Source organism: Danio rerio, chromosome 4 (genome assembly GCF_049306965.1).
Source record: "Danio rerio strain Tuebingen ecotype United States chromosome 4, GRCz12tu, whole genome shotgun sequence".
In the NCBI taxonomy this organism is placed as follows: Eukaryota; Metazoa; Chordata; class Actinopteri; order Cypriniformes; family Danionidae; genus Danio; species Danio rerio.
The window spans coordinates 72252851-72271330 of record NC_133179.1 but is presented as its reverse complement, the minus strand read 5'-3'; the positions used below and the strand labels follow the sequence as shown (position 1 = coordinate 72271330).

The 18480-nt window shown below is 41.6% G+C and overlaps 1 protein-coding gene across 10 annotated transcripts; it reads left to right on the top strand.

Annotated features, from left to right (window-relative positions):
- The first annotated feature begins 501 nt into the window (after positions 1 to 501).
- zgc:171422 lies at positions 502 to 18256 on the top strand. 10 transcript variants are annotated; one of them, XR_012401384.1, is made up of 11 exons: positions 524 to 615; positions 2946 to 3148; positions 4518 to 4610; positions 5698 to 5793; positions 7857 to 7967; positions 8057 to 8177; positions 9040 to 9295; positions 13182 to 13234; positions 15396 to 16634; positions 16982 to 17399; positions 17714 to 18256. XR_012401384.1 is itself a non-coding variant. In XM_073945348.1 (10 exons), the coding sequence occupies exons 1-9, from the start codon at positions 612 to 614 to the stop codon at positions 16610 to 16612; spliced, it is 2154 nt and encodes a 717-aa protein (XP_073801449.1). In that variant the 5' UTR covers positions 524 to 611; the 3' UTR covers positions 16613 to 16634; positions 16982 to 18256.
- The last annotated feature ends 224 nt before the right edge of the window (positions 18257 to 18480 follow it).

Here is an 18480-nt window from a genome sequence, read left to right as displayed (position 1 = left end):
TCCGCAGAAATCCGCAGATTTTTTACCAAAATTCTCTGCAGAAATAGAAAAAAAACATCCGCAGATTCCGTCTGGCCCTGCTTATAATTCAATTTCTTATTGGCAAAGTTTACATGAATGTAAAATTTTGTTTGCTAAATAATTAAATTAAAACAAATTTCCTCTTGATTAGGGTAAGTAGTAAAGCCAAAGAGTACATTTTCCCACAACAATGACAGAGGTTTCGAACACTGTAATCTTTTATTAATAAATAAGTTGACTGAGCATGCGCGATGCCAAAACAAGTGTGAAGCAGTCTCCCCATATTCATTACAAAAATACAATTTACATCAATCCCACTTTTAAATGTTTGTAAATAATGTTTTGCTGGATAAAATCTGAGGAGAAGTTTGTAGGATTTATTTCTGTGGTAAACGCCACACGTTTTTTCCCCAGCAAATCAGTGGATCCTTTAATAAAGTAGCCCCGCCCATCTCTGCTCCTCTTCCACTGCTCTTGTCCATTCTAGTCCGCGGTGTAATTTAAGCGCATGCGCAGTGTGTCACGGAACGAGCCAACGGACGAAGTTGGAAACAAGACTGTTTGTTAATCCTGATTTTTTACAGTAAGCAATGGGTGAGTATATTGGTCCCCCGCACATTCATTTACACTGTTTCCCGTTGATGTATAACACCGAGAGCTCCAGCGCTTCTCAAAGCTTGGCTGTTAGTAGAGCATCCCAGCTCAGATGTAAACAGCTAGTACTGTCTATCATGTTGGGAGGAAACTGAGACTTTTGTTTTACTGCCTGTAATGTTATTGTTGGTTTATTTGTCGTTTTTATTCTGTTACGCGTCTTGGTTGCAGTTTTGTGAATTAAAGCACGTTTATATATGTTTATATCTGCGAAACAGTGCATACATACATTACATTTTCACTGCTAACGTGAAACCAAGATTGTGGTAAAGTAGGTTTTATATTCACACATTCGGTCTTTCTCCTTAATAATATAATTACACTTTATTTCTTTATTTATTTTTTGCAAATTATAAATAGTAAAATATTAGCAGCCAACGAATATCTTAGCACAACATTGTTCACAGTCAAGTAAATAGTGCTAATGTTGTTTTGAAGCCGTGTGACTGAATGGTCAAAGTACCATGATAAACAATGTAAGGAACACCTTGTCACTGAACGAATGTGCCAATATAAAACTTTAAGTTTCCTCAATGAAACCAAGTATCATGTTTGAATGTCAGATATGTTCTAATATGAGCTTAAATTACTGAATATCACTGTATATGCTTATAAATGTGTGTGTGTATGATGCTGAACATCAAAACCAGTCGTGTATGTTGCAAGGGTGTATATTTATTGAGATAAAGATGCTTTTAAACTCGTTTTTACCGTGTTTACCACGGTACTTTGAATATTCAGACTGAAGTCACGTGTTAGTATGACTTTAAACTGTAAACAGTGATGTGCTTTAATTGTTGGCTGCTAAAACGATTTCACTTTTTAGACCCTGCTGAAAAATCCAGCTTAAACCAGCCTAGGCTAGTTGGCTGGTTTTAGCTAGTCGACCAGCCTGGTTTTAGAGGGGTTTTGGCCATTTCCAGGCTGGTTTCCAACCATTTCCAGCCTGGTCCTAGCTGGTCAGGCTGGAAAATGACCAGCCAAATCCAGCTAAAACCAGCTCAACCAGCCTGGTTGAAGCTGGATATAGCTGGTTTTGGCTGGACTCCCAGCTTGGCTAGGCTGATCAAGCTGGTTTAAGCTGGTCATCTCCCAGCCTGACCAGCTAAGACCAGGCTGGAAATGGCTGGAAACCAGCCTGGAAGTGGCCAAAACCCCATTAAAACCTAGGCTGGTTTAAGCTGGATTTTTCAGCAGGGGAATTTGCAATAAACACTTTTCTGAAATTATATTATCAGGGAGAAAGTCTGAATGTGTGAATATAAGACCAACTTTACCTCAATTATGTATTTGACAATAGCTAGAAACACTGTAGTATGGGTCAAAGTGATAGACTTTTCACTATATATGTCGAAAGTCGTCAAGTCTTGTTCCTTAAATATATTAAGTAAATGTCCTACTTTAGGAAGTTGCTTTGTAACTGCAGCTTCTTTTATGGTTTATTTATTGTTTTTTATTTATTGCTTATTGAGGTGAAGTGCGTTTTATATTCGCACATTCATTCGTTTAAGAACAGTGAGAACTTGTGATGCACTGCTTTGAATGCTTGGTCTTAAATAAGATATATAAACCGACATCCAAACATGCTCTACACATGAACAGTGCAGTGGCTGTACTCCGCACAAGACTTTTGGCCAGCGGAGAAATTAAAATGGTCGTGCCGAACTGAGTCTGGTTCTCTCTAGGTTTTTTTCTTCACTCTCCTATTTGTGAAGTTTTTTTTCGCTCTCCGCTGTCGCCACTGGCTTGCATGGTTCAGTATCTGAAAAGCTACTCATTGATGGATTCCTTCAGGGTTTGGACTCTCAATAACGACTTCAAACCACACTGAACTGAGCTAAACTGAACTGAACTTAAACACTGAAAACTGAACTACCCTGATCCAGTTACTATGACCATTTATGTGAAGCTACTTTGACACAATAAAAAGCGCTATACAAATAAAGCTGAATTGAATTGAATATATCCAAAGACAAGTAAGATATCCACAGATGCCATTTTAAAAGAAATCTGTGGTTTTTTTTTACTTATGAAGACAGCAGAAGTCAATGATTCTTTACTGTTCCAACATATTCTTAAATGTTTCTTAAAATAAGATATATTGTCTGTCTAATCGGGGGGAAAATTCATTTTATTTTACCCAAATTTTAGAGCAGTAATTGTAATATTTTGATATTTTAAACCAAGGTTTTCATACTGTCAGAATCTTAAACCAGGCAAGCTGTGGGTTATATACTGATGAACGTTTTTCTGTCTCTCTCCATATGCAGATCTCGTCCCGTCTCTGTCCTCACTGCGGCTCCTGGTTTCTCCTCTGCGTCTCACGTCCGCCTTCATGTGGCAGATTGTCCAGGATCAGAACGTGGAGCAGTTTGGAAAACTGGAAGAGTTTGTTTCGGTGATGACCAACTTAGTGCCAGAACTCCTAAGCAGGAGGCAGAGGGCCACACTGATAGTGGGATTACGAGCAAAGGTGAGATGTTATGTAATACTGAGGTGGGGGCATGGTAATGGTTAGCACTGTGGCCTCAAAGCAAGAAGGTTGCTGGTTCGAGTCCCGGCTGGGTCAGTTGGCGTTTCTGTGTGGAGTTTGCTTAACCTCACAAGTCCAAACACATGCGCTATTTATTTATGATTTATTATTTTTGGGTAGAACAAAGACTCTGTGGGTCAGGTAGTTGAAACGGTAGGCGACAAATAATCAATTTGTTATGAGTCAATTAATTAATTTACCGCCACCTACGACGTCACTTCCATCGTGATGTTTCACTTTAGACATCGTACGATGTCAAATTGGTCGACATCATTTATTTACTGTACTTTTGTTCAATTTATTTTGATTCAAAATAGGATGCCTCATGTGCTAGGCTGTTTCTCAATATGCGTTCTTGCCCGTACTTGCGTTCTTGTGTCCTCGTGAAACGTCTTCAGTCGTCGCCGAAGTACTGTTACAATTCAAAGTTTGCATCTTGCCAAGTACAGATAAAATTCCTGCATGTGTACTTGCTCTGCCTTTATGGCCAAGGATGCATCGAGAGGTGACTTATGCGAACTTGCGAAGCTCAGGTATCCCAGAATGCATTGCAGCTAAACCAGCGAATGCTAACAGTGGAGGAGAAAACCCGCACGGTTTTAAAAATACACCTCTGCTGTGTCACAAAATAAAGTTTTACACTTTTTCAGGCGAGAATGTAGCTGTTTAAACTCGAATCGGCAGTTTATTCACAAAGATAGCGCGTCTTTAACGATGTGCCTCAGCTTATGCAGACTCCGACTCTCAGCCTGCCAGCGGGAGCTCCGTTATCACCTTCCCCCCAGGGCAGCTTTACTTCAGTCAGTCCATCTCGGATGTACCGCTGGATCTCATCCCTCCATTGTAGTAAAACATGATATTTAATACGTCTTGTGAATATGTAATGGATAGATTTTGGGTCTAGTCTGTGTATAATAACCCATTTCACTTCACATTTATAGTGATTTATGTTTACATTTTCTTAAATCAAAAATGTAGATTTATAATATCAATATTATAACAATTACAGGGCCGTGTTTTATATAATTAAATTTATTGTTCGTGTACAGTGAAACTGATGAATCCATGGTGAGGTAAGTGACGTTGTAAAGTACACTTCCGTTCCATTTGAAGAAGTACCCGACTTGCGTCGTTACTTCCTCTGGAGTTCGTTCTTCCATGTCTGAACTTGGCAAGTCCGAACTTTGCAAACTTTGTATTGAGAAACAGCCCTAACCAACCTCAAAACAGTTAGATGTGTAGCTTTTCAAACTTTGTTTTGTCTGTCAGTTTTCTGATTTGTTTTGTTTGCTGTGATTTTATCTTTTAGATGATTCTTGAGATGTGTCGAGGCGAGCTTCCAGCAGACCTTCACACTGTCAAATCACACATTCACCAAATCCAGACTACCGATTTACTGAAGGTAGGTCAACTCTTGTTTTGTTACGATACTGGAATTCGTTACCTGTTGTTACTGAAGTTTTAAAAACGTTCATTTCCTGCTAACATTTGAGCGCTGATTGGCCATTGTGTTCATGTACTCAACAGAAATGACTGTGATTGGTCGTGAAGGCCACCGAACTCACCATTGTTTACTTAATGTAAACACAGATACAGGGAAACTGGAGCTATTTAAACAGGGTGTCCTTAAAAGTATTAATAAATCAATTATTTGAAAATTAAGGCCCTTAAAAAGTCTTAATCCCGTTTTCACGAGGTCTTACATTTCTTCAAGCATTGTTTAGGTGTTTGACTCTAAAGAAGCATAAATATATTCCTCGATTGGTCCGGCTAAGCTCCTCTGTCCGCGTGATGCACGCTCTCCACATGTAGCCAAACCATAGAGCAGAGCTATTCAATTGGCGGATCGCGAGGCTTTTTGTTTCGCCCTTCAAAATAGTGTGACCAAGACATCAAAGATAAATTTAGTTCAGTCGAAAAACGGCCGCTATAGTTATGAAGTGACGTGCGTCTGCTCAATACACACGAAGCTGCAGTTATAGGCTGCGCAGAGCATGAGTCACCTGACATTAAGCAAGTGAGTGGCGCGAGCAGCCCAAAACATTTAGGAACTTAAGCTTAAAGGTTTCTCAGTGTCGCGTTACTGTTGCACAGAGCGAAACTGCTGCAACTAAACAAAGTTATGCCACGTGTGCGCTAGTTTAAAGTTCCGAGCTCATATGAAATATCTTGCTTTTCTTTGCGCAATTTCGTTATTTCCAATAATAGAATATATGCCAATATGCATGCGCAATCGGAAGACGCGCTCGCGCCTTTCAGAAAACATCTAACGCCGTAGCTGTGAGAGTTGTGCGCGGCTTTCAGTGCAATGTAAACGAAAGATATGTTAGACGAATTATTATTAAAATGTAGTGTTTCCTCTAGGATTTTTTCCAGCTGTGGCGGCAGGTCTTTTTTTTTTAACACAGATCTACTAACTACCTGTGGCGTTATTATTTCAAAAATACACATTCACAATATTTTAATTCATGCAATTTACCTGTCCACAGGTGAGCGACACAGACATGGAGAGCTTACAGGACAGCGTACTTCAACTCGTCCTCAGCTTGCTAGAGGACGCCATGAAGCGAGAATACTTCTTTCAGGTCCGTGTTCTAGATCTGTTACACATGTAAGCAACTTAAAGGGAGAGTTTACAGAAAATAGACAATTCACAATTTACTCACCCTCAGGCCTACCAAGATATAGGGGCGTTACTTCAGTAGAACATTAAAGAAGATTTAGAGCTGAAATCGTTGTCTTTTGGTGACTGAGGCTGCGTCTGAATACGCATACTTCCATACTATACAGTACACTAAAATCAGTGTGCGAGCCGAGTAGTATGTTCGAATTCATAGAATTGGAAAACCAGTATGCGAGAAGTACCCTGATGAGTACTACTTCCGGCGAGATTCTAAAGTGTGCATCCCATGCAAGCTACGCTATCCCATGATGCCTTGCGAGATAATTCATGAAAGAGACACCACTTGTCCAAAGTTTCACTTATGTTTAATATTATAACTTTTGTACCGAATGGGTTACAATCAAAATGCTCTGAATCCTTGGCTCAGTCCGATTCAAACGCACCCTATGACGTCATTTTCCATTCTGAAAATTTTTCCGCTCTTTTGAATTTTTCGCAAAACATGTTTAATCGAACTCTTCCTAGGCCATTTGTCTGATTTTGGCTGACCAAAAAGTGATTAAGTTCGAGGTGATTAGACTTGCGAACAAATTTAACATAGAGCTTGCGAAAATTACTGAGGCTGCGTCCGAAACCGCATGCTTCCATACTATACAGTAGCGACGCTAAAATCAGTAGTAGGCTATGTCCGAATTCATAGAATTCGAAAATCAGTATGCAAGAAGTACCCGGATGACTTACTATTTCCGGCGAGATTCTGAAGTGCGCATCCCATGCAAGCTGCGCTATCCCATGGTGCCCCGCGAGCGAATTCATGAATGGGAGTGAAGCGACGCAACTGACGCAGGTAGGTCACTTAACCATGACAAAAATGGCAGACGTAGTACGTCCTAATTCCATTCATACAGCTTACATTCATACTGTATAGAACGTACTTTTCTAACGGCCGAGTAGTACGTTTAAATTCAAATACAGTACCTACTGAGTAGTAGACGGTTTAGGACGCAGCTCGTATAATGGAGGTCAGTGGATGAAGTCCACTGCCATTATTTTGAGATAAAAAAAAGTTCCACCAGTGGTCTTAGGGGCCGATTACACATCGGGACGTACTACGTCTGCCATTTGTCATTATAACATGACCCTCACTTCACTGTCATTCATGAATTCTCTCGCGTTGCATCATGCGATAGCGTAGCGTCCATTAGGTGTGCACTTGAGAATCTCGCCGGAAGAAGTCGGTCATCCGGTTACTCCTCGCGTACTGAATTTCCAATGCTACTATTTCAGACGTGACACTCGCATGAAGTATACAATTTCAGTCGCAGCCGTGGCCTCAGTGACAGCTTATGTATGTGTATTTCTGTGTATAGACTTGCCTAGTATGATTTAGTATTTAATGCAAAACATTTGTGATTATAATGGGAACGAAACTTGGATATATATATAAACTAAATATAGCATACGCACCCTGAGCATGCGTCAATGCCACTGCCATATTGGTACAGTGCTCCCAGGACAAAAGTCATTCAATTAAAGCCAGTGGGAAGATGCTGGACTTCTGCGCTGCATACAGGTGTAGTTACGACAAAACAAAGCATAAAGGCAGAACGTGTCATAGGTAAGATGGTGTTTTTTACGATTTTGTATGTTACGAACTTTTGTACGTCCGAATTCCATTCATACTGTATAGAACGCACTTTTCTGACAGCTGAGCAGTACGTTTAAATTCAAATGCAGTACCTACTGAGTAGTAGGCGGTTTCGGACGCAGCCTATGGCTCTGGATGGCCACAGTCATCAGAATCCACCTTGATCCCGCGTTCATTTCAAAGGAGCGCTACCCTGTACCAAAATGGCAGCTCTATTGACGCATTCCTTCCAATAGACAACAACAGCGTAGGCGACACCTGCTGTAAATATCTTTGTGTATAAAACTAGCGGTCTAGTGTTTGTATAACTTCTCTAGCTCCATAGTGTTCATTTAAGAGCTGTTCTGCAACTAAAATGAAGAGTTTTTGTATTTCAGGAAGTATTTCCAGTGGAGTACGGTCCTGACTTTGACAAAGCGCTGCAAGTCCTCGTTGGCTTTTTTCTCTCCAGATTGGAGCAACTCCTGCCTGTACCAAACTTCAAACAGGTCTGATTATACGAGCTTCTCGAATACCTTATCTGAATGATTTACGGGTTGTTTTGGGGTTTTCAATACTTCAATTTCTTCAATTTCAGCTCTCATTGTTGCTCAGCTGCCGTCCTGGTGAGCTGGATGGGTATGTGGACTCGGTTTGCAAGTCGCACAGTTTGCTGTCCTTGCTGCAATCAGATATATGTGGCACTCTGGAAAAAAACGGTAACATTTTAATGCCAGATTCATTCTGTATGCTATCCCTTTTTGTCAAACTAAGCTTAAAGCGTCTTTACACAACAAAGGCGGCACAGAAAACGAACCTTAAGGGGCATAGATTTACAAAAATGTCTGTTTACGTAAGCATTTGAATGCAGCAGAGAGTCTTTAGACGGAATTCTGAATAAATCGGCCGTGTAGAGATGATTTTACATGGTTAATTTAAGAAAACGGATTGAATATCTTTAATAGCGAGCAGATTTGAGAACTTGAAAGTATTAGTTCACCTATAAATATGTTAAAGAAACACGCCACTTTTGTTTTTGGAAATAGAGTTAAACTGTTAAGTTAAATTTTTTTCCATCCATTCTGATCTCCAGATCTGGCGGGAGCACTTTTAGCTTAGCTTAGCATAGGTAATTGAATCGGATTAGATCGTTAGCAACTTATTTGAGCTTCTAGAAAATAGCAAATTGCTATTTTTCCATCAGTCTTCATACAACATTACTACAGAGGAGTCAAACGTTACATTTGACTTTCGACATTCGAAAATGATCAAAACTGTTTGGTCTTTTTTTTTTTTCGAGTGAGCTGCTAATAGTCTAATCATGTTCAATGATTTATGCTAAGCTAAGCTAAAAGTGCGCATCTGAGACCCGGAGATCGGCTGAATAGACTAAAAAATGGTCAAATTACTGAGTAAAATGTTGTAAATTTGCCTCTTTTTAAAAATGGAGTGTTTCTTAACAACAGAATTCAAATTTTTTGGTGAACTTAAAAATGGAAAATCACAAATTTATGTCATTAGGACAGTTAGCCAGTGCTGAAGATTAAGATTAATTAGTTGTTTTCATCTTGCTTTCTTCAGTTCTTCCATCAATCGTGGAGGATCGAATAGTCTCCTCATTGTCACTGCCTCCTGTTGGCGACTCGGTCCTTGTAAATCAGCAGAACGATGCCACGCTACTTCTAGAGGAGCCGAAAAACCTACTAAAACAGACTGTAGACAAGGAGACACTGGCAGGTGATCCAGATGTCCGAAATGAGGGATCTAGCTCCAACAGCGAATCATCCTTCAGAGACAGCGATGGAGAAAAGGAAACAAATGCTGATAAACTGCAAGAGTAAGCAACCGTTGAGTTTTACCATTTACTTTTAATCCAGCCGATCTCAAGGTCTGGCAGGAGCTCTTTTAGCTTAGCTTAGCATAAAGCATTGAATCAGATTAGACCATTGGCAACTTCTTCGAGCTTGTAGGAAATGGCTAGTCCTCTGTAACTACAGAGAAGTCGAGCATTAAATATGAAAGTCATCAAAACCCTTGGCTCGTTTTAGATTTAGATGCTAATTGTCTAATCTTATTCAATGATCCATGCTAAGCTAAGCTAAAAGTGCGAAATTGGATTCAAAAAGTGGTATGGTGTAGGCTGTTACGATCAACTGTTCATTTATTAAGGTTAAGGTTGGCAAGTCAATGTTTATTTTGTATAAAAATTTTAATTTGCTATATAATCTCATGATATGTCTCTTATCCTGATAACGCTGTATCACAATAATATAGTACCTTTTCTATAAATGCAATCAATTAATAGTTTGTTGTGATGTAATATTATTGTGTGGCTAAAGTTCGAATGCAGGTTAGGTTTAGGGATAATTGCATGCATAATTAATTGTAGTTACAGCATGACACAATTTGTCTGTTCTGAAGTGAATTTGACACGCGAATGAAGCGGGGTTTGCCGCGCGAATGAAGCGAGTAAACTCAAATGTTCACGCAGCAATTTACGTGCGAATAGCACGATTTATCCGCACGTTACGCGTCTGGTGTGCACACTATAGTATGTACACGGAACGCGCGGACAAATCGTGCTATTCGCGCGTAAATTGCTGCGTGAACATTTGAGTTTACTCGCTTCATTCGCGCGTCAAATTCACTTCGGAACAGACACGGATTCGCGTGATGGGCAGGGCTTCTGTCTGCCGGGTGACTCTAGCTTCATAGCTATATGGCTAACATGGATTTTAGGAAGAAAATAACAGTGTTTATGTGCTTTATGAAGACTGAAAAACAGCGTTGAGACGTTTAGGGTCGTGTCTGAGTCCTTTCAGAGGTTCTTCCAGCTCTGTGAGCTCATAAACTTCTCCAGAAACTGAACCTGGATGATGGAGGCTTTTAGCGGTGCTTCTGACTGAGCCGAATCCAGTTTGATGTCGGCTGAAGAATTTTCCCCCGGAACACCGACAACAGGCGATTCGTCACAATCACGCCCCCACAAGAGCAAGCTCCTGATTGGTTAACGCGGGGCGAATATCCGCTGAAGTTCAGATTTTCGAACTTGAGTTTCAATTCGCGTCGCGCCATTCGTGTGTATCGTGCCATTCGCACCGCGCCATTCGCGTCATTCGCACGTATCGCACCGCATGATGTCTATTCGCACGTTTGCATTGACAACATGTAAGTCACTCGCGCTTGACGCGCGTTCCACGTCTGGTGTAAACGCAGCATAACAAGGAAACTTCATTCATTCATTTTCTTGTCGGCTTAGTCCCTTTATTAATCCGGGGTCGCCACAGCGGAATGAACCGCCAACTTATCCAAGTTTTTACGCAGCGGATGCCCTTCCAGCCGCAACCCATCTCTGGGAAACATCCACACACTCATACACTACGGACAATTTAGTCCACCCAATTCACCTGTACCGCATGTCTGTGGACTGTGGGGGAAACCGGAGCACCCGGAGGAAACCCACGCAAACGCAGGAAGAACATGCAAAGTGTTATTGATTGATTTATTTTTTTTATTTATATCAGTTCTGGGCAAATGTTTGATTGAGAATGTAGAAATATAAAATTTTATATTAAAATATAAAACACGCTTTTAAAAACTAACGATTACAGACCTAGCATAAAGTAAAATGTAAACATTGTACATTTTAAGCCTGCAAGTTTCTCCCCATGCTGTTATTCACATTGCTGCCTGCATCCTCGTGGTGAAGTCTATGGGTGTACTCACACCAGGCATGGTTGTCTTGAACCGTGCTCAGGCACGACTGTTCCTCCTCCCCTCTCTTCCTCGGCCTGCACTCATACTGAATTTTACCTTCAGAGTCTGAGCACCTTCTGTCATTGATGATGCGACTGTTCAGTTTAACAGAATTTAAAAGTTATTTTTAAGTCGTTTGGCAAGCGATGACACAGTCGAATGTTTTGCTGAACAGATTTTTACACTCACAGATGATCATAAATTCCTCGTGCTGCAGGTACAGTATTAGGAGGTTTGCTGAAGGTGCAGCGAGGGGATTATGTCTTAAATAATCCATGACAGTTCTCGTTCATTGAACAGTAAGAATGATTAATCACTCCATATGAAACTGTCCCTCAAAAGTGACATCAGTGCTGCGTCCGAAAGCGCCTACTACTCAGTAGGTACTGCATTTGAATTTAAACGTACTACTCGGCCGTTAAAAAAGTACATTCTATACAGTATGAATGTGAAAAGTATGAATGGAATTCGGACGTACTACATCCGCCATTTTGTCATGGTCACGTGACCTACCTGCGTCAGTTGCGTCGCCTCACTTCCATTCATGAATTCTCTCACGGGACATTATGGGATAGTGCAGCGTGCATGGGATGCGCACTTTAGAATCTCGCCGGAAGTAGTAAGTCATCCGGGTACTTCTCGCATACTGATTTTCCAATTCTATGAATTCGGACATACTACTCAGCTCGCATACTGATTTTAGCGTACTATATAGTATGGAAGTATGCGGTTTCGGACGCAACCCGTGTCTCAGTTTCGCACTCACACTACAAGCATACTGCAGCAAAGCCCAACCGAACCGTGTTCTGGAACTGCCCTCCTCCAACAAGACTAGGGCCGGCACACTAAACCAAGCCTGGGCCAAATTCAGAGCCCTCACACTTGTCAAACAAACCAGGAAATGCACCCGGGCATAGTTCGAATAGCCTAGTGCGAGTGCGTCCTAAGATGGCGAAAAAGTGTTACACTAAATAACAAATATTATACAAAATGATGGATCGAAACAAAAAATGGATAATATGAAATTATATGAAATGATCGACTTTATTTCACGCATACGATATTGATATTATAGGTGGGCATAATTCATTTTTTAAATCTAGATTAATCTCACTGTAATCTTGGCTCATTTAAATTCTGCTGAAGGCATTCAGAATATGTGTGCTACCCAAATAATGACTAAAAGTAAGTCTTTGAGAACGGCATTCTCAAGCCAGGTGGCGCATTAGATCAGGGGCTTATCTCCTGTTTTCCAAAATGCATCACAAACTGCTTGAGAAACTGTTCTACTCTGATGATTAGTGATGAAAATAAATTGTTCAATGAGATGTGCTTGTGTTTACTCACTGTTCATTCTACAAAAGCTCCAAACATTTTTTGATCACTTTAATCCGACTAAAGTCATCACTGAACTAAACAGAAATGGAGTTAAGACGTGTGGAGTATGCAGATATTAGTGGCATTATTGAAGTAAACACCGCGGTCAAACTATTAGCGTCATGTAGGACTTTTCGCCATATTTTTAAGATTCACAAACACTGCTGTCAGTAAAGGACCGCACACACACACACACACACACACATTGCAAAATCCAGAAGTATTTTTTCTTTCCATTCGGCGTGTGTTATTAAATTCCACAACACTCTCAGCAGTCCTTTAATCCTTATTTGCGTCTAATACACCAGTTTGTCACGGGGGCATGAATGAAATGTTCATGAGTTTATGTGAAACTGCCGAACTGCAGTTAAAGTCGGCCAAAATTACAGGAAACTCTTAAATGAATGCACTTGACGTCAACACCTTAATAATGCAAATAACTAGACTACACATGTAAGCGTAGTCAGTCGTAGTCAGTAAGTGAAAGATCCAGAAGGGCATCCTGCTGATTTGATTCAGAAGGGCACTTTTTTTTGTAATCATTGTGTAAGAAAAGTAGTAATCAAAGATCCTTTTTATTGTTTTTATAGGTGTGACTCCAAAGAGCCAGACCTGCTGTCGTCCACCAATGATGCTCACACAGGTAAAACCTCTCTGAAAGTCAACAGGCCTCATTCATCAATATCATTTGAATTGTCGTGAATTTGTTTTTAAGAAACTTCCCGAGAACAGTGTACAGTGGAACGGTGAGCCCCATGTCATTATTATTGAAAACGCATGCCAGTTTTTCCAAATTAACATATGAACACCCCACAATTCCCCATAAATAACATGACCTGTTACTGGTACACACCAAGTCGACAGTCAGCGCAACACAATCTCACGGCAATTCGTAACTTTTTGATTTAGTGGCTAATTCGAATGAATTCCTACGATCTAGTTCATACAATTTAGTATGATTTACTCATCACCCAATAGAGTGAAGGAACTATGACGTCACTTTGTAGGCTAATCGGCTGCTAGCATAAAACTGGTTCCCTCGTGAAAATCCTATAGGATTTTCCCATAGGCTTTTCGAAGATTGCAAATAATAAGCTCTGTGTTCAAACACAGTTCATTACACTTACACATTTAGTCCAGCAGGATAATCCTCACACGAAAATACAACTTGGAGCACTTTTGGATCTTAAATGCAAACGCAAGAGTTAAAAAGCTAACATTAGGCTATAAACGGACTATAGTGCCCTCGGGGCGCTCGTCTGTGACGTCAGCCCCACCCTGCTACAGACGACTTTTCAAGCTTATTTTTTAGAAATAATGTCCATGACAAAGAGTTAATCTCTCTGTATATTATATTATAATCCACGCTATGTATTATAAACAAATAAATACGCAAAATTACATAGACCTATGAGCCTTTTGGATCGTTTTTACGTGGGAAATACATCTGTTTTGCTTTGCGGTTGTTCTAAAGTTTTAAAACTGCGTGTATAAATCTGCCTACATAGTATTATCATCAGACATATTTAAATAAGTGTATCGCTCGTGCACACAGCCTGCTTACCTTAACAGATGACAGAAATGAGGCGTGAGGAGGAACAAGTCTATCAAATGCCTGCAAGTTCCATCATCATGGACACAGAGCAACATTCAATATTCCCTTTTATGTCACGACGTACAGCGAAAAGCAGCTCATACAGTCAAATCTGCTATACGTTTTATGGAGGAGTGTTAATATTGCAGTTATGACTGAGTAAAATGTGTTCAGATGAAGAAAAAAAAGACAAAAAATCACTTGATCACGTTAATATGTCTGTATTTTTACACATTTATTCACACGTTTGCATTACTGAGGGCAGGAGAGAGACAGGCTGCACTAGTGAGCAGTATCTTCATAATATAGTTTAATTAAAATAAATGATCAACAAATGAATCTGTCTCGACAGCCTTTACATGTGAAGGCATTATCTACACACAATCTGAATCCCCAATTAGAAAAATACTACAAACTATAAAATACTCATGAAAATACCTAAATAACAGACAAATCCAAACGCCCAACACAAGCGAGCTGCGCTCCAGACCAGTTCAGCTCGATGACGTATAATGTCCCCGACACCGCCTGTAGTCCCATTTAGCAACTTGATAGCAACCGTCTTTTTAAAGAAGCATGGCCGAATTAAAAACTCAAGAGTGTGCTGTAACTAATGTGTTTTATGTCGTAGAACAAAACGTGAAAGTATCTTGAATTTGTGTTAGTCACGGACCTTATTTAAGCGATTTTACTGAAACCCCATACAAAAAACCCATTGACTTTGGGACGAGGGAACCGGAACTGCTAAAATGCTAACTCGCTTCCGGGTTTTTGCATACAAATTGACGTCATAGTTCCTCCACTCTATGACGGTTGGGGTTAGGGGTGGTCTTGGGTGCAACGCATCCTTTCTAAAATCATACAATTTTGTTAGACTGAACTCGTACGAATTGGCCACAAAACTGACAAAACGTAAAATACTTACGTTTTCTCATGAGATCAGGCTAGTCAGCCGGTTGATTTGGTGTTTTCCACGTCGCCTCTCGTCGGATCAAGGTTTTGGGTGAACTATCCATTTAACTAATACTAAATTCAATAAACAAAATCTGCATGACAGGCAAATTTTTGCATTTCTTCATCTTCGTGAAAAGTGCTCAAGTAGAGTTTAAGAAGAGATTTGTTCATGAATGAGGCCCGGAATTCTCATTACAGCCTCCTTTTTTGCTTTTTAATCCTTGATTTAATTATTTCTGTTTCAACCCACGTGTAGGAGATCTCATTTTTTCGGCAGCAGCACCTCCTCAGCGCCCCGACAGTTTCACCAACTCCCCGTCCAAAGGCTTCCACTACGCCGGCAGGACCGTACACCGCTGTCAACAGTGCACTAAATACTTCATCTACCGCTCTGACCTCGTGAAGCACCAGGAGACGCACACCAAGCCAGGGGCGCACGAGTGTCTGCAGTGTGGGCAGGATTTTGAGGATTCGACTCAGCTGGCGGCGCACAGGATCTCCAGCTGCAACACCAGAGTGTTCAAGTGCGTCAAATGCAGAGCTCACTTCCGATCCCTCAGGACCCTGTACAAACACAACCGAATGCACAAAGAGAAGACCACACACAAATGCCCTGAGTGCGGGCGCACGTTCACAAGCCTCTCCCAGTTAGTCAGCCACCGGCGCGGACACCGAACTCCTTCCATCAAACGGAACTACACCTGCAAACAATGCAACGAGACGTTCGGCTCGTATAGAGCGAGTCTGATCCACCAGAAGATCCATAAAGCGGACGCAGCGCGTCCGTCCAAATCGGATCGACAGCCAGGAAAGTGTCGCTTCTGCGACTTGACGTTCAACATAGACAGCGAGTTAAGAAGCCACCTGAAGACGCACGCCGAGTTCAGACCGTATATCTGCGACCAGTGTGGGAAGTGCTTCTCTGCGAACAGCAGTCTGCTAGCTCACCTCTCCAACCACACCGGAGAAAAGCCCCTCCTCTGCTCGCAGTGCGGCAAACGCTTCTACAGCAAGATCCAGCTCAAGTCCCACATGAGGTGTCATTCTGGAGAGCGTCCGCACATCTGCCCCTACTGCGAGAAGCAGTTTTCACTGTCAGGGAACTTGAAGATCCACATCCGCATCCACACCGGCGAGAAGCCGTACGTGTGCCATCAGTGCGGGAAGGGTTTCGTGTCCGCCGGCTGTCTGCAGGTGCACCTGCGCTCGCACACCGGAGAGAAGCCGTACCAGTGTAAAATCTGCGGGAAGAAGTTCGTTGTTTCCAGCCACCTGACGGCGCACATGTGCTTTCACACCGGCGAGCGTCCGCATTGCTGCATGCAGTGCGGGAAACGCTTCATCCGCCGCTACGACTTGAGCAAGCACATGTACACTCACATCGGGAAGAGGCCGTTCCCCTGCCCCATGTGCCCCAAGGCGTATACCTGCCGCACGCACTTGAACAGGCACATGAAGAGCCACAGCGTTTGATTAGCATTAGCATCATTACCCTGCTGAAAAATCCAGCTTAAACCAGCCTAGGCTGGTTGGCTGGTTTTAGCTGGTCAACCAGGCTGGTTTTAGAGGGGTTTTGGCCACTTCCAGGCTGGTTTCCAGCCATTTCCAATCTGGTCTTAGCTGGTCAGGCTGGGAGATGACCAGCTAAAACCAGCTTGACCAGCCTAGCCAGGCTGGGAGCCCAGCCAAAACCAGCTATGTCCAGCTTAAACCAGGCTGGTCAAGCTGGTTTTAGCTGGATTTAGCTGGTCATTTTCCAGCCTGACCAGCTAAGACCTGAAAATGGCTGGAAACCAGCCTGGAAGTGGCCAAAACCCCTCTAAAACCAGCCAACCAGCCTAGGCTGGTTTAAGCTGGATTTTTCAGCAGGGTATATACATGTTTTTTATCGTTCTGTCATCCCGAGTGCCTTGTAAGAAGCGAAATTGTACTCGCGAAGATTAATATGGTGTCATTTACTCGTGCTCATCACGACTGCTGTTGATGTCCAAGCCTACACACTGTGTATTCTATCTCTCTCTCTGACGGTGAGACATGTAAAGGCACAGTTCACACAAAACTGTCTTCTGTCGAACACGGAAGATATTCAGAATATCTCATTTTTCGTTTGACACGGCTTCAGCGAGTTAATAAAGAGGAAATGTTCGAGAAAAAGAACAGCTCTTTCTGATTTCGACAGTTCAGAGACGACTACCTCGATCAAGCTCTGAAAACGACAGGAATGTATGATCCTCAGTATCGTCTTAATTTATTTATAATCGTCCCCTTCTACTTCTAAATCAGCAAGCCACTCGATGAAACGCACCGATACATCGGGTTTGCTATCAAAGGAACAGCTCTGCAATCAGATTCTCGATTGTAATCTTGCTTTATTTTTAGTCTCTTTAAAGCAGGGGTGCTCAGTCCTGTTCCTGGAGATCCACCTTCTTGCAGATTTCAGTTGCTACCCATATCAAACACACCTGAACTAATTAATTAGGACCTGAACACCAGGTGATAATTACAGGCAGGTGTGTTGGATATGGGTCGCAACTAAAATCTGCAAGAAGGTGGATCTCCAGGAACAGGATTGAGCACCCCTGCTTTAAAGGTGCAGTTCTGTCATCATTTAACTCATCTCTTACTTGTTTCTTTCTTCTGTTGAACACGATTTAAGATATGCTGAAGGAAGAAAACAGCCATTGACTACCATAGTAGTTTTGTTCCTACTATTAATGTGATCATTCTATCAAAATACCTCATGTTGTGCTTAACAGAAGAAACTCAAGTTTAGTGAGTTTTCATTTTTGCCAGAATTTTCCCTTTATTCTTGCTGATACAAGCGTAAAAATAATACCTGCGCTCTCCCTTTAATTGAGACCTGTTTGTTTACACCCTGCCTGGTCTAATATTGAGCTGAGTTCGGTGGTTTCAATGCGATGAAGTTATTCGAAGAGCGCTCCTGCATAACCGATCTGTGACTTTGTTTCATGCCATGGATATTTTCTGTTGGATGTATCTTTTAGACTTAGGTTTGCCAGACTCATTCTCGGTGAGCAGCTGTCGATAAAATGTGCTGAATGTTATCGCCTCACACTGAACCGAATAAATGTGTCAACGTAAAGATGGCAGTGAAAATGCGTGATGCTCGTTTCCGCCTGAAAAATTGACCCAAAATGAAAACTCTGTCATCGTTTGCTCATCTGTTTCAAACCTTTGAGTTGTTCTGTTCTTCTGTCGAACGCAAAAGAAGATGCTTTGAAGAATGCTGAAATCCATTGACTCGCTTGGTGTTTGATACGGATGTCAGTGGTTACAGGTTTTCGGCATTCTTCAAAATATCTTCGATTAGAAGAACAACA

Excerpts from the sequence above, each read along its gene's own strand:
- zgc:171422 (XM_073945348.1), top strand. Across the intron at positions 3,149-4,517 it reads TAGTGGGATTACGAGCAAAG|ATGATTCTTGAGATGTGTCG; the intron begins GTGAGATGTTAT and ends TTTATCTTTTAG. Across the intron at positions 5,794-7,856 it reads AGCGAGAATACTTCTTTCAG|GAAGTATTTCCAGTGGAGTA; the intron begins GTCCGTGTTCTA and ends TTTGTATTTCAG.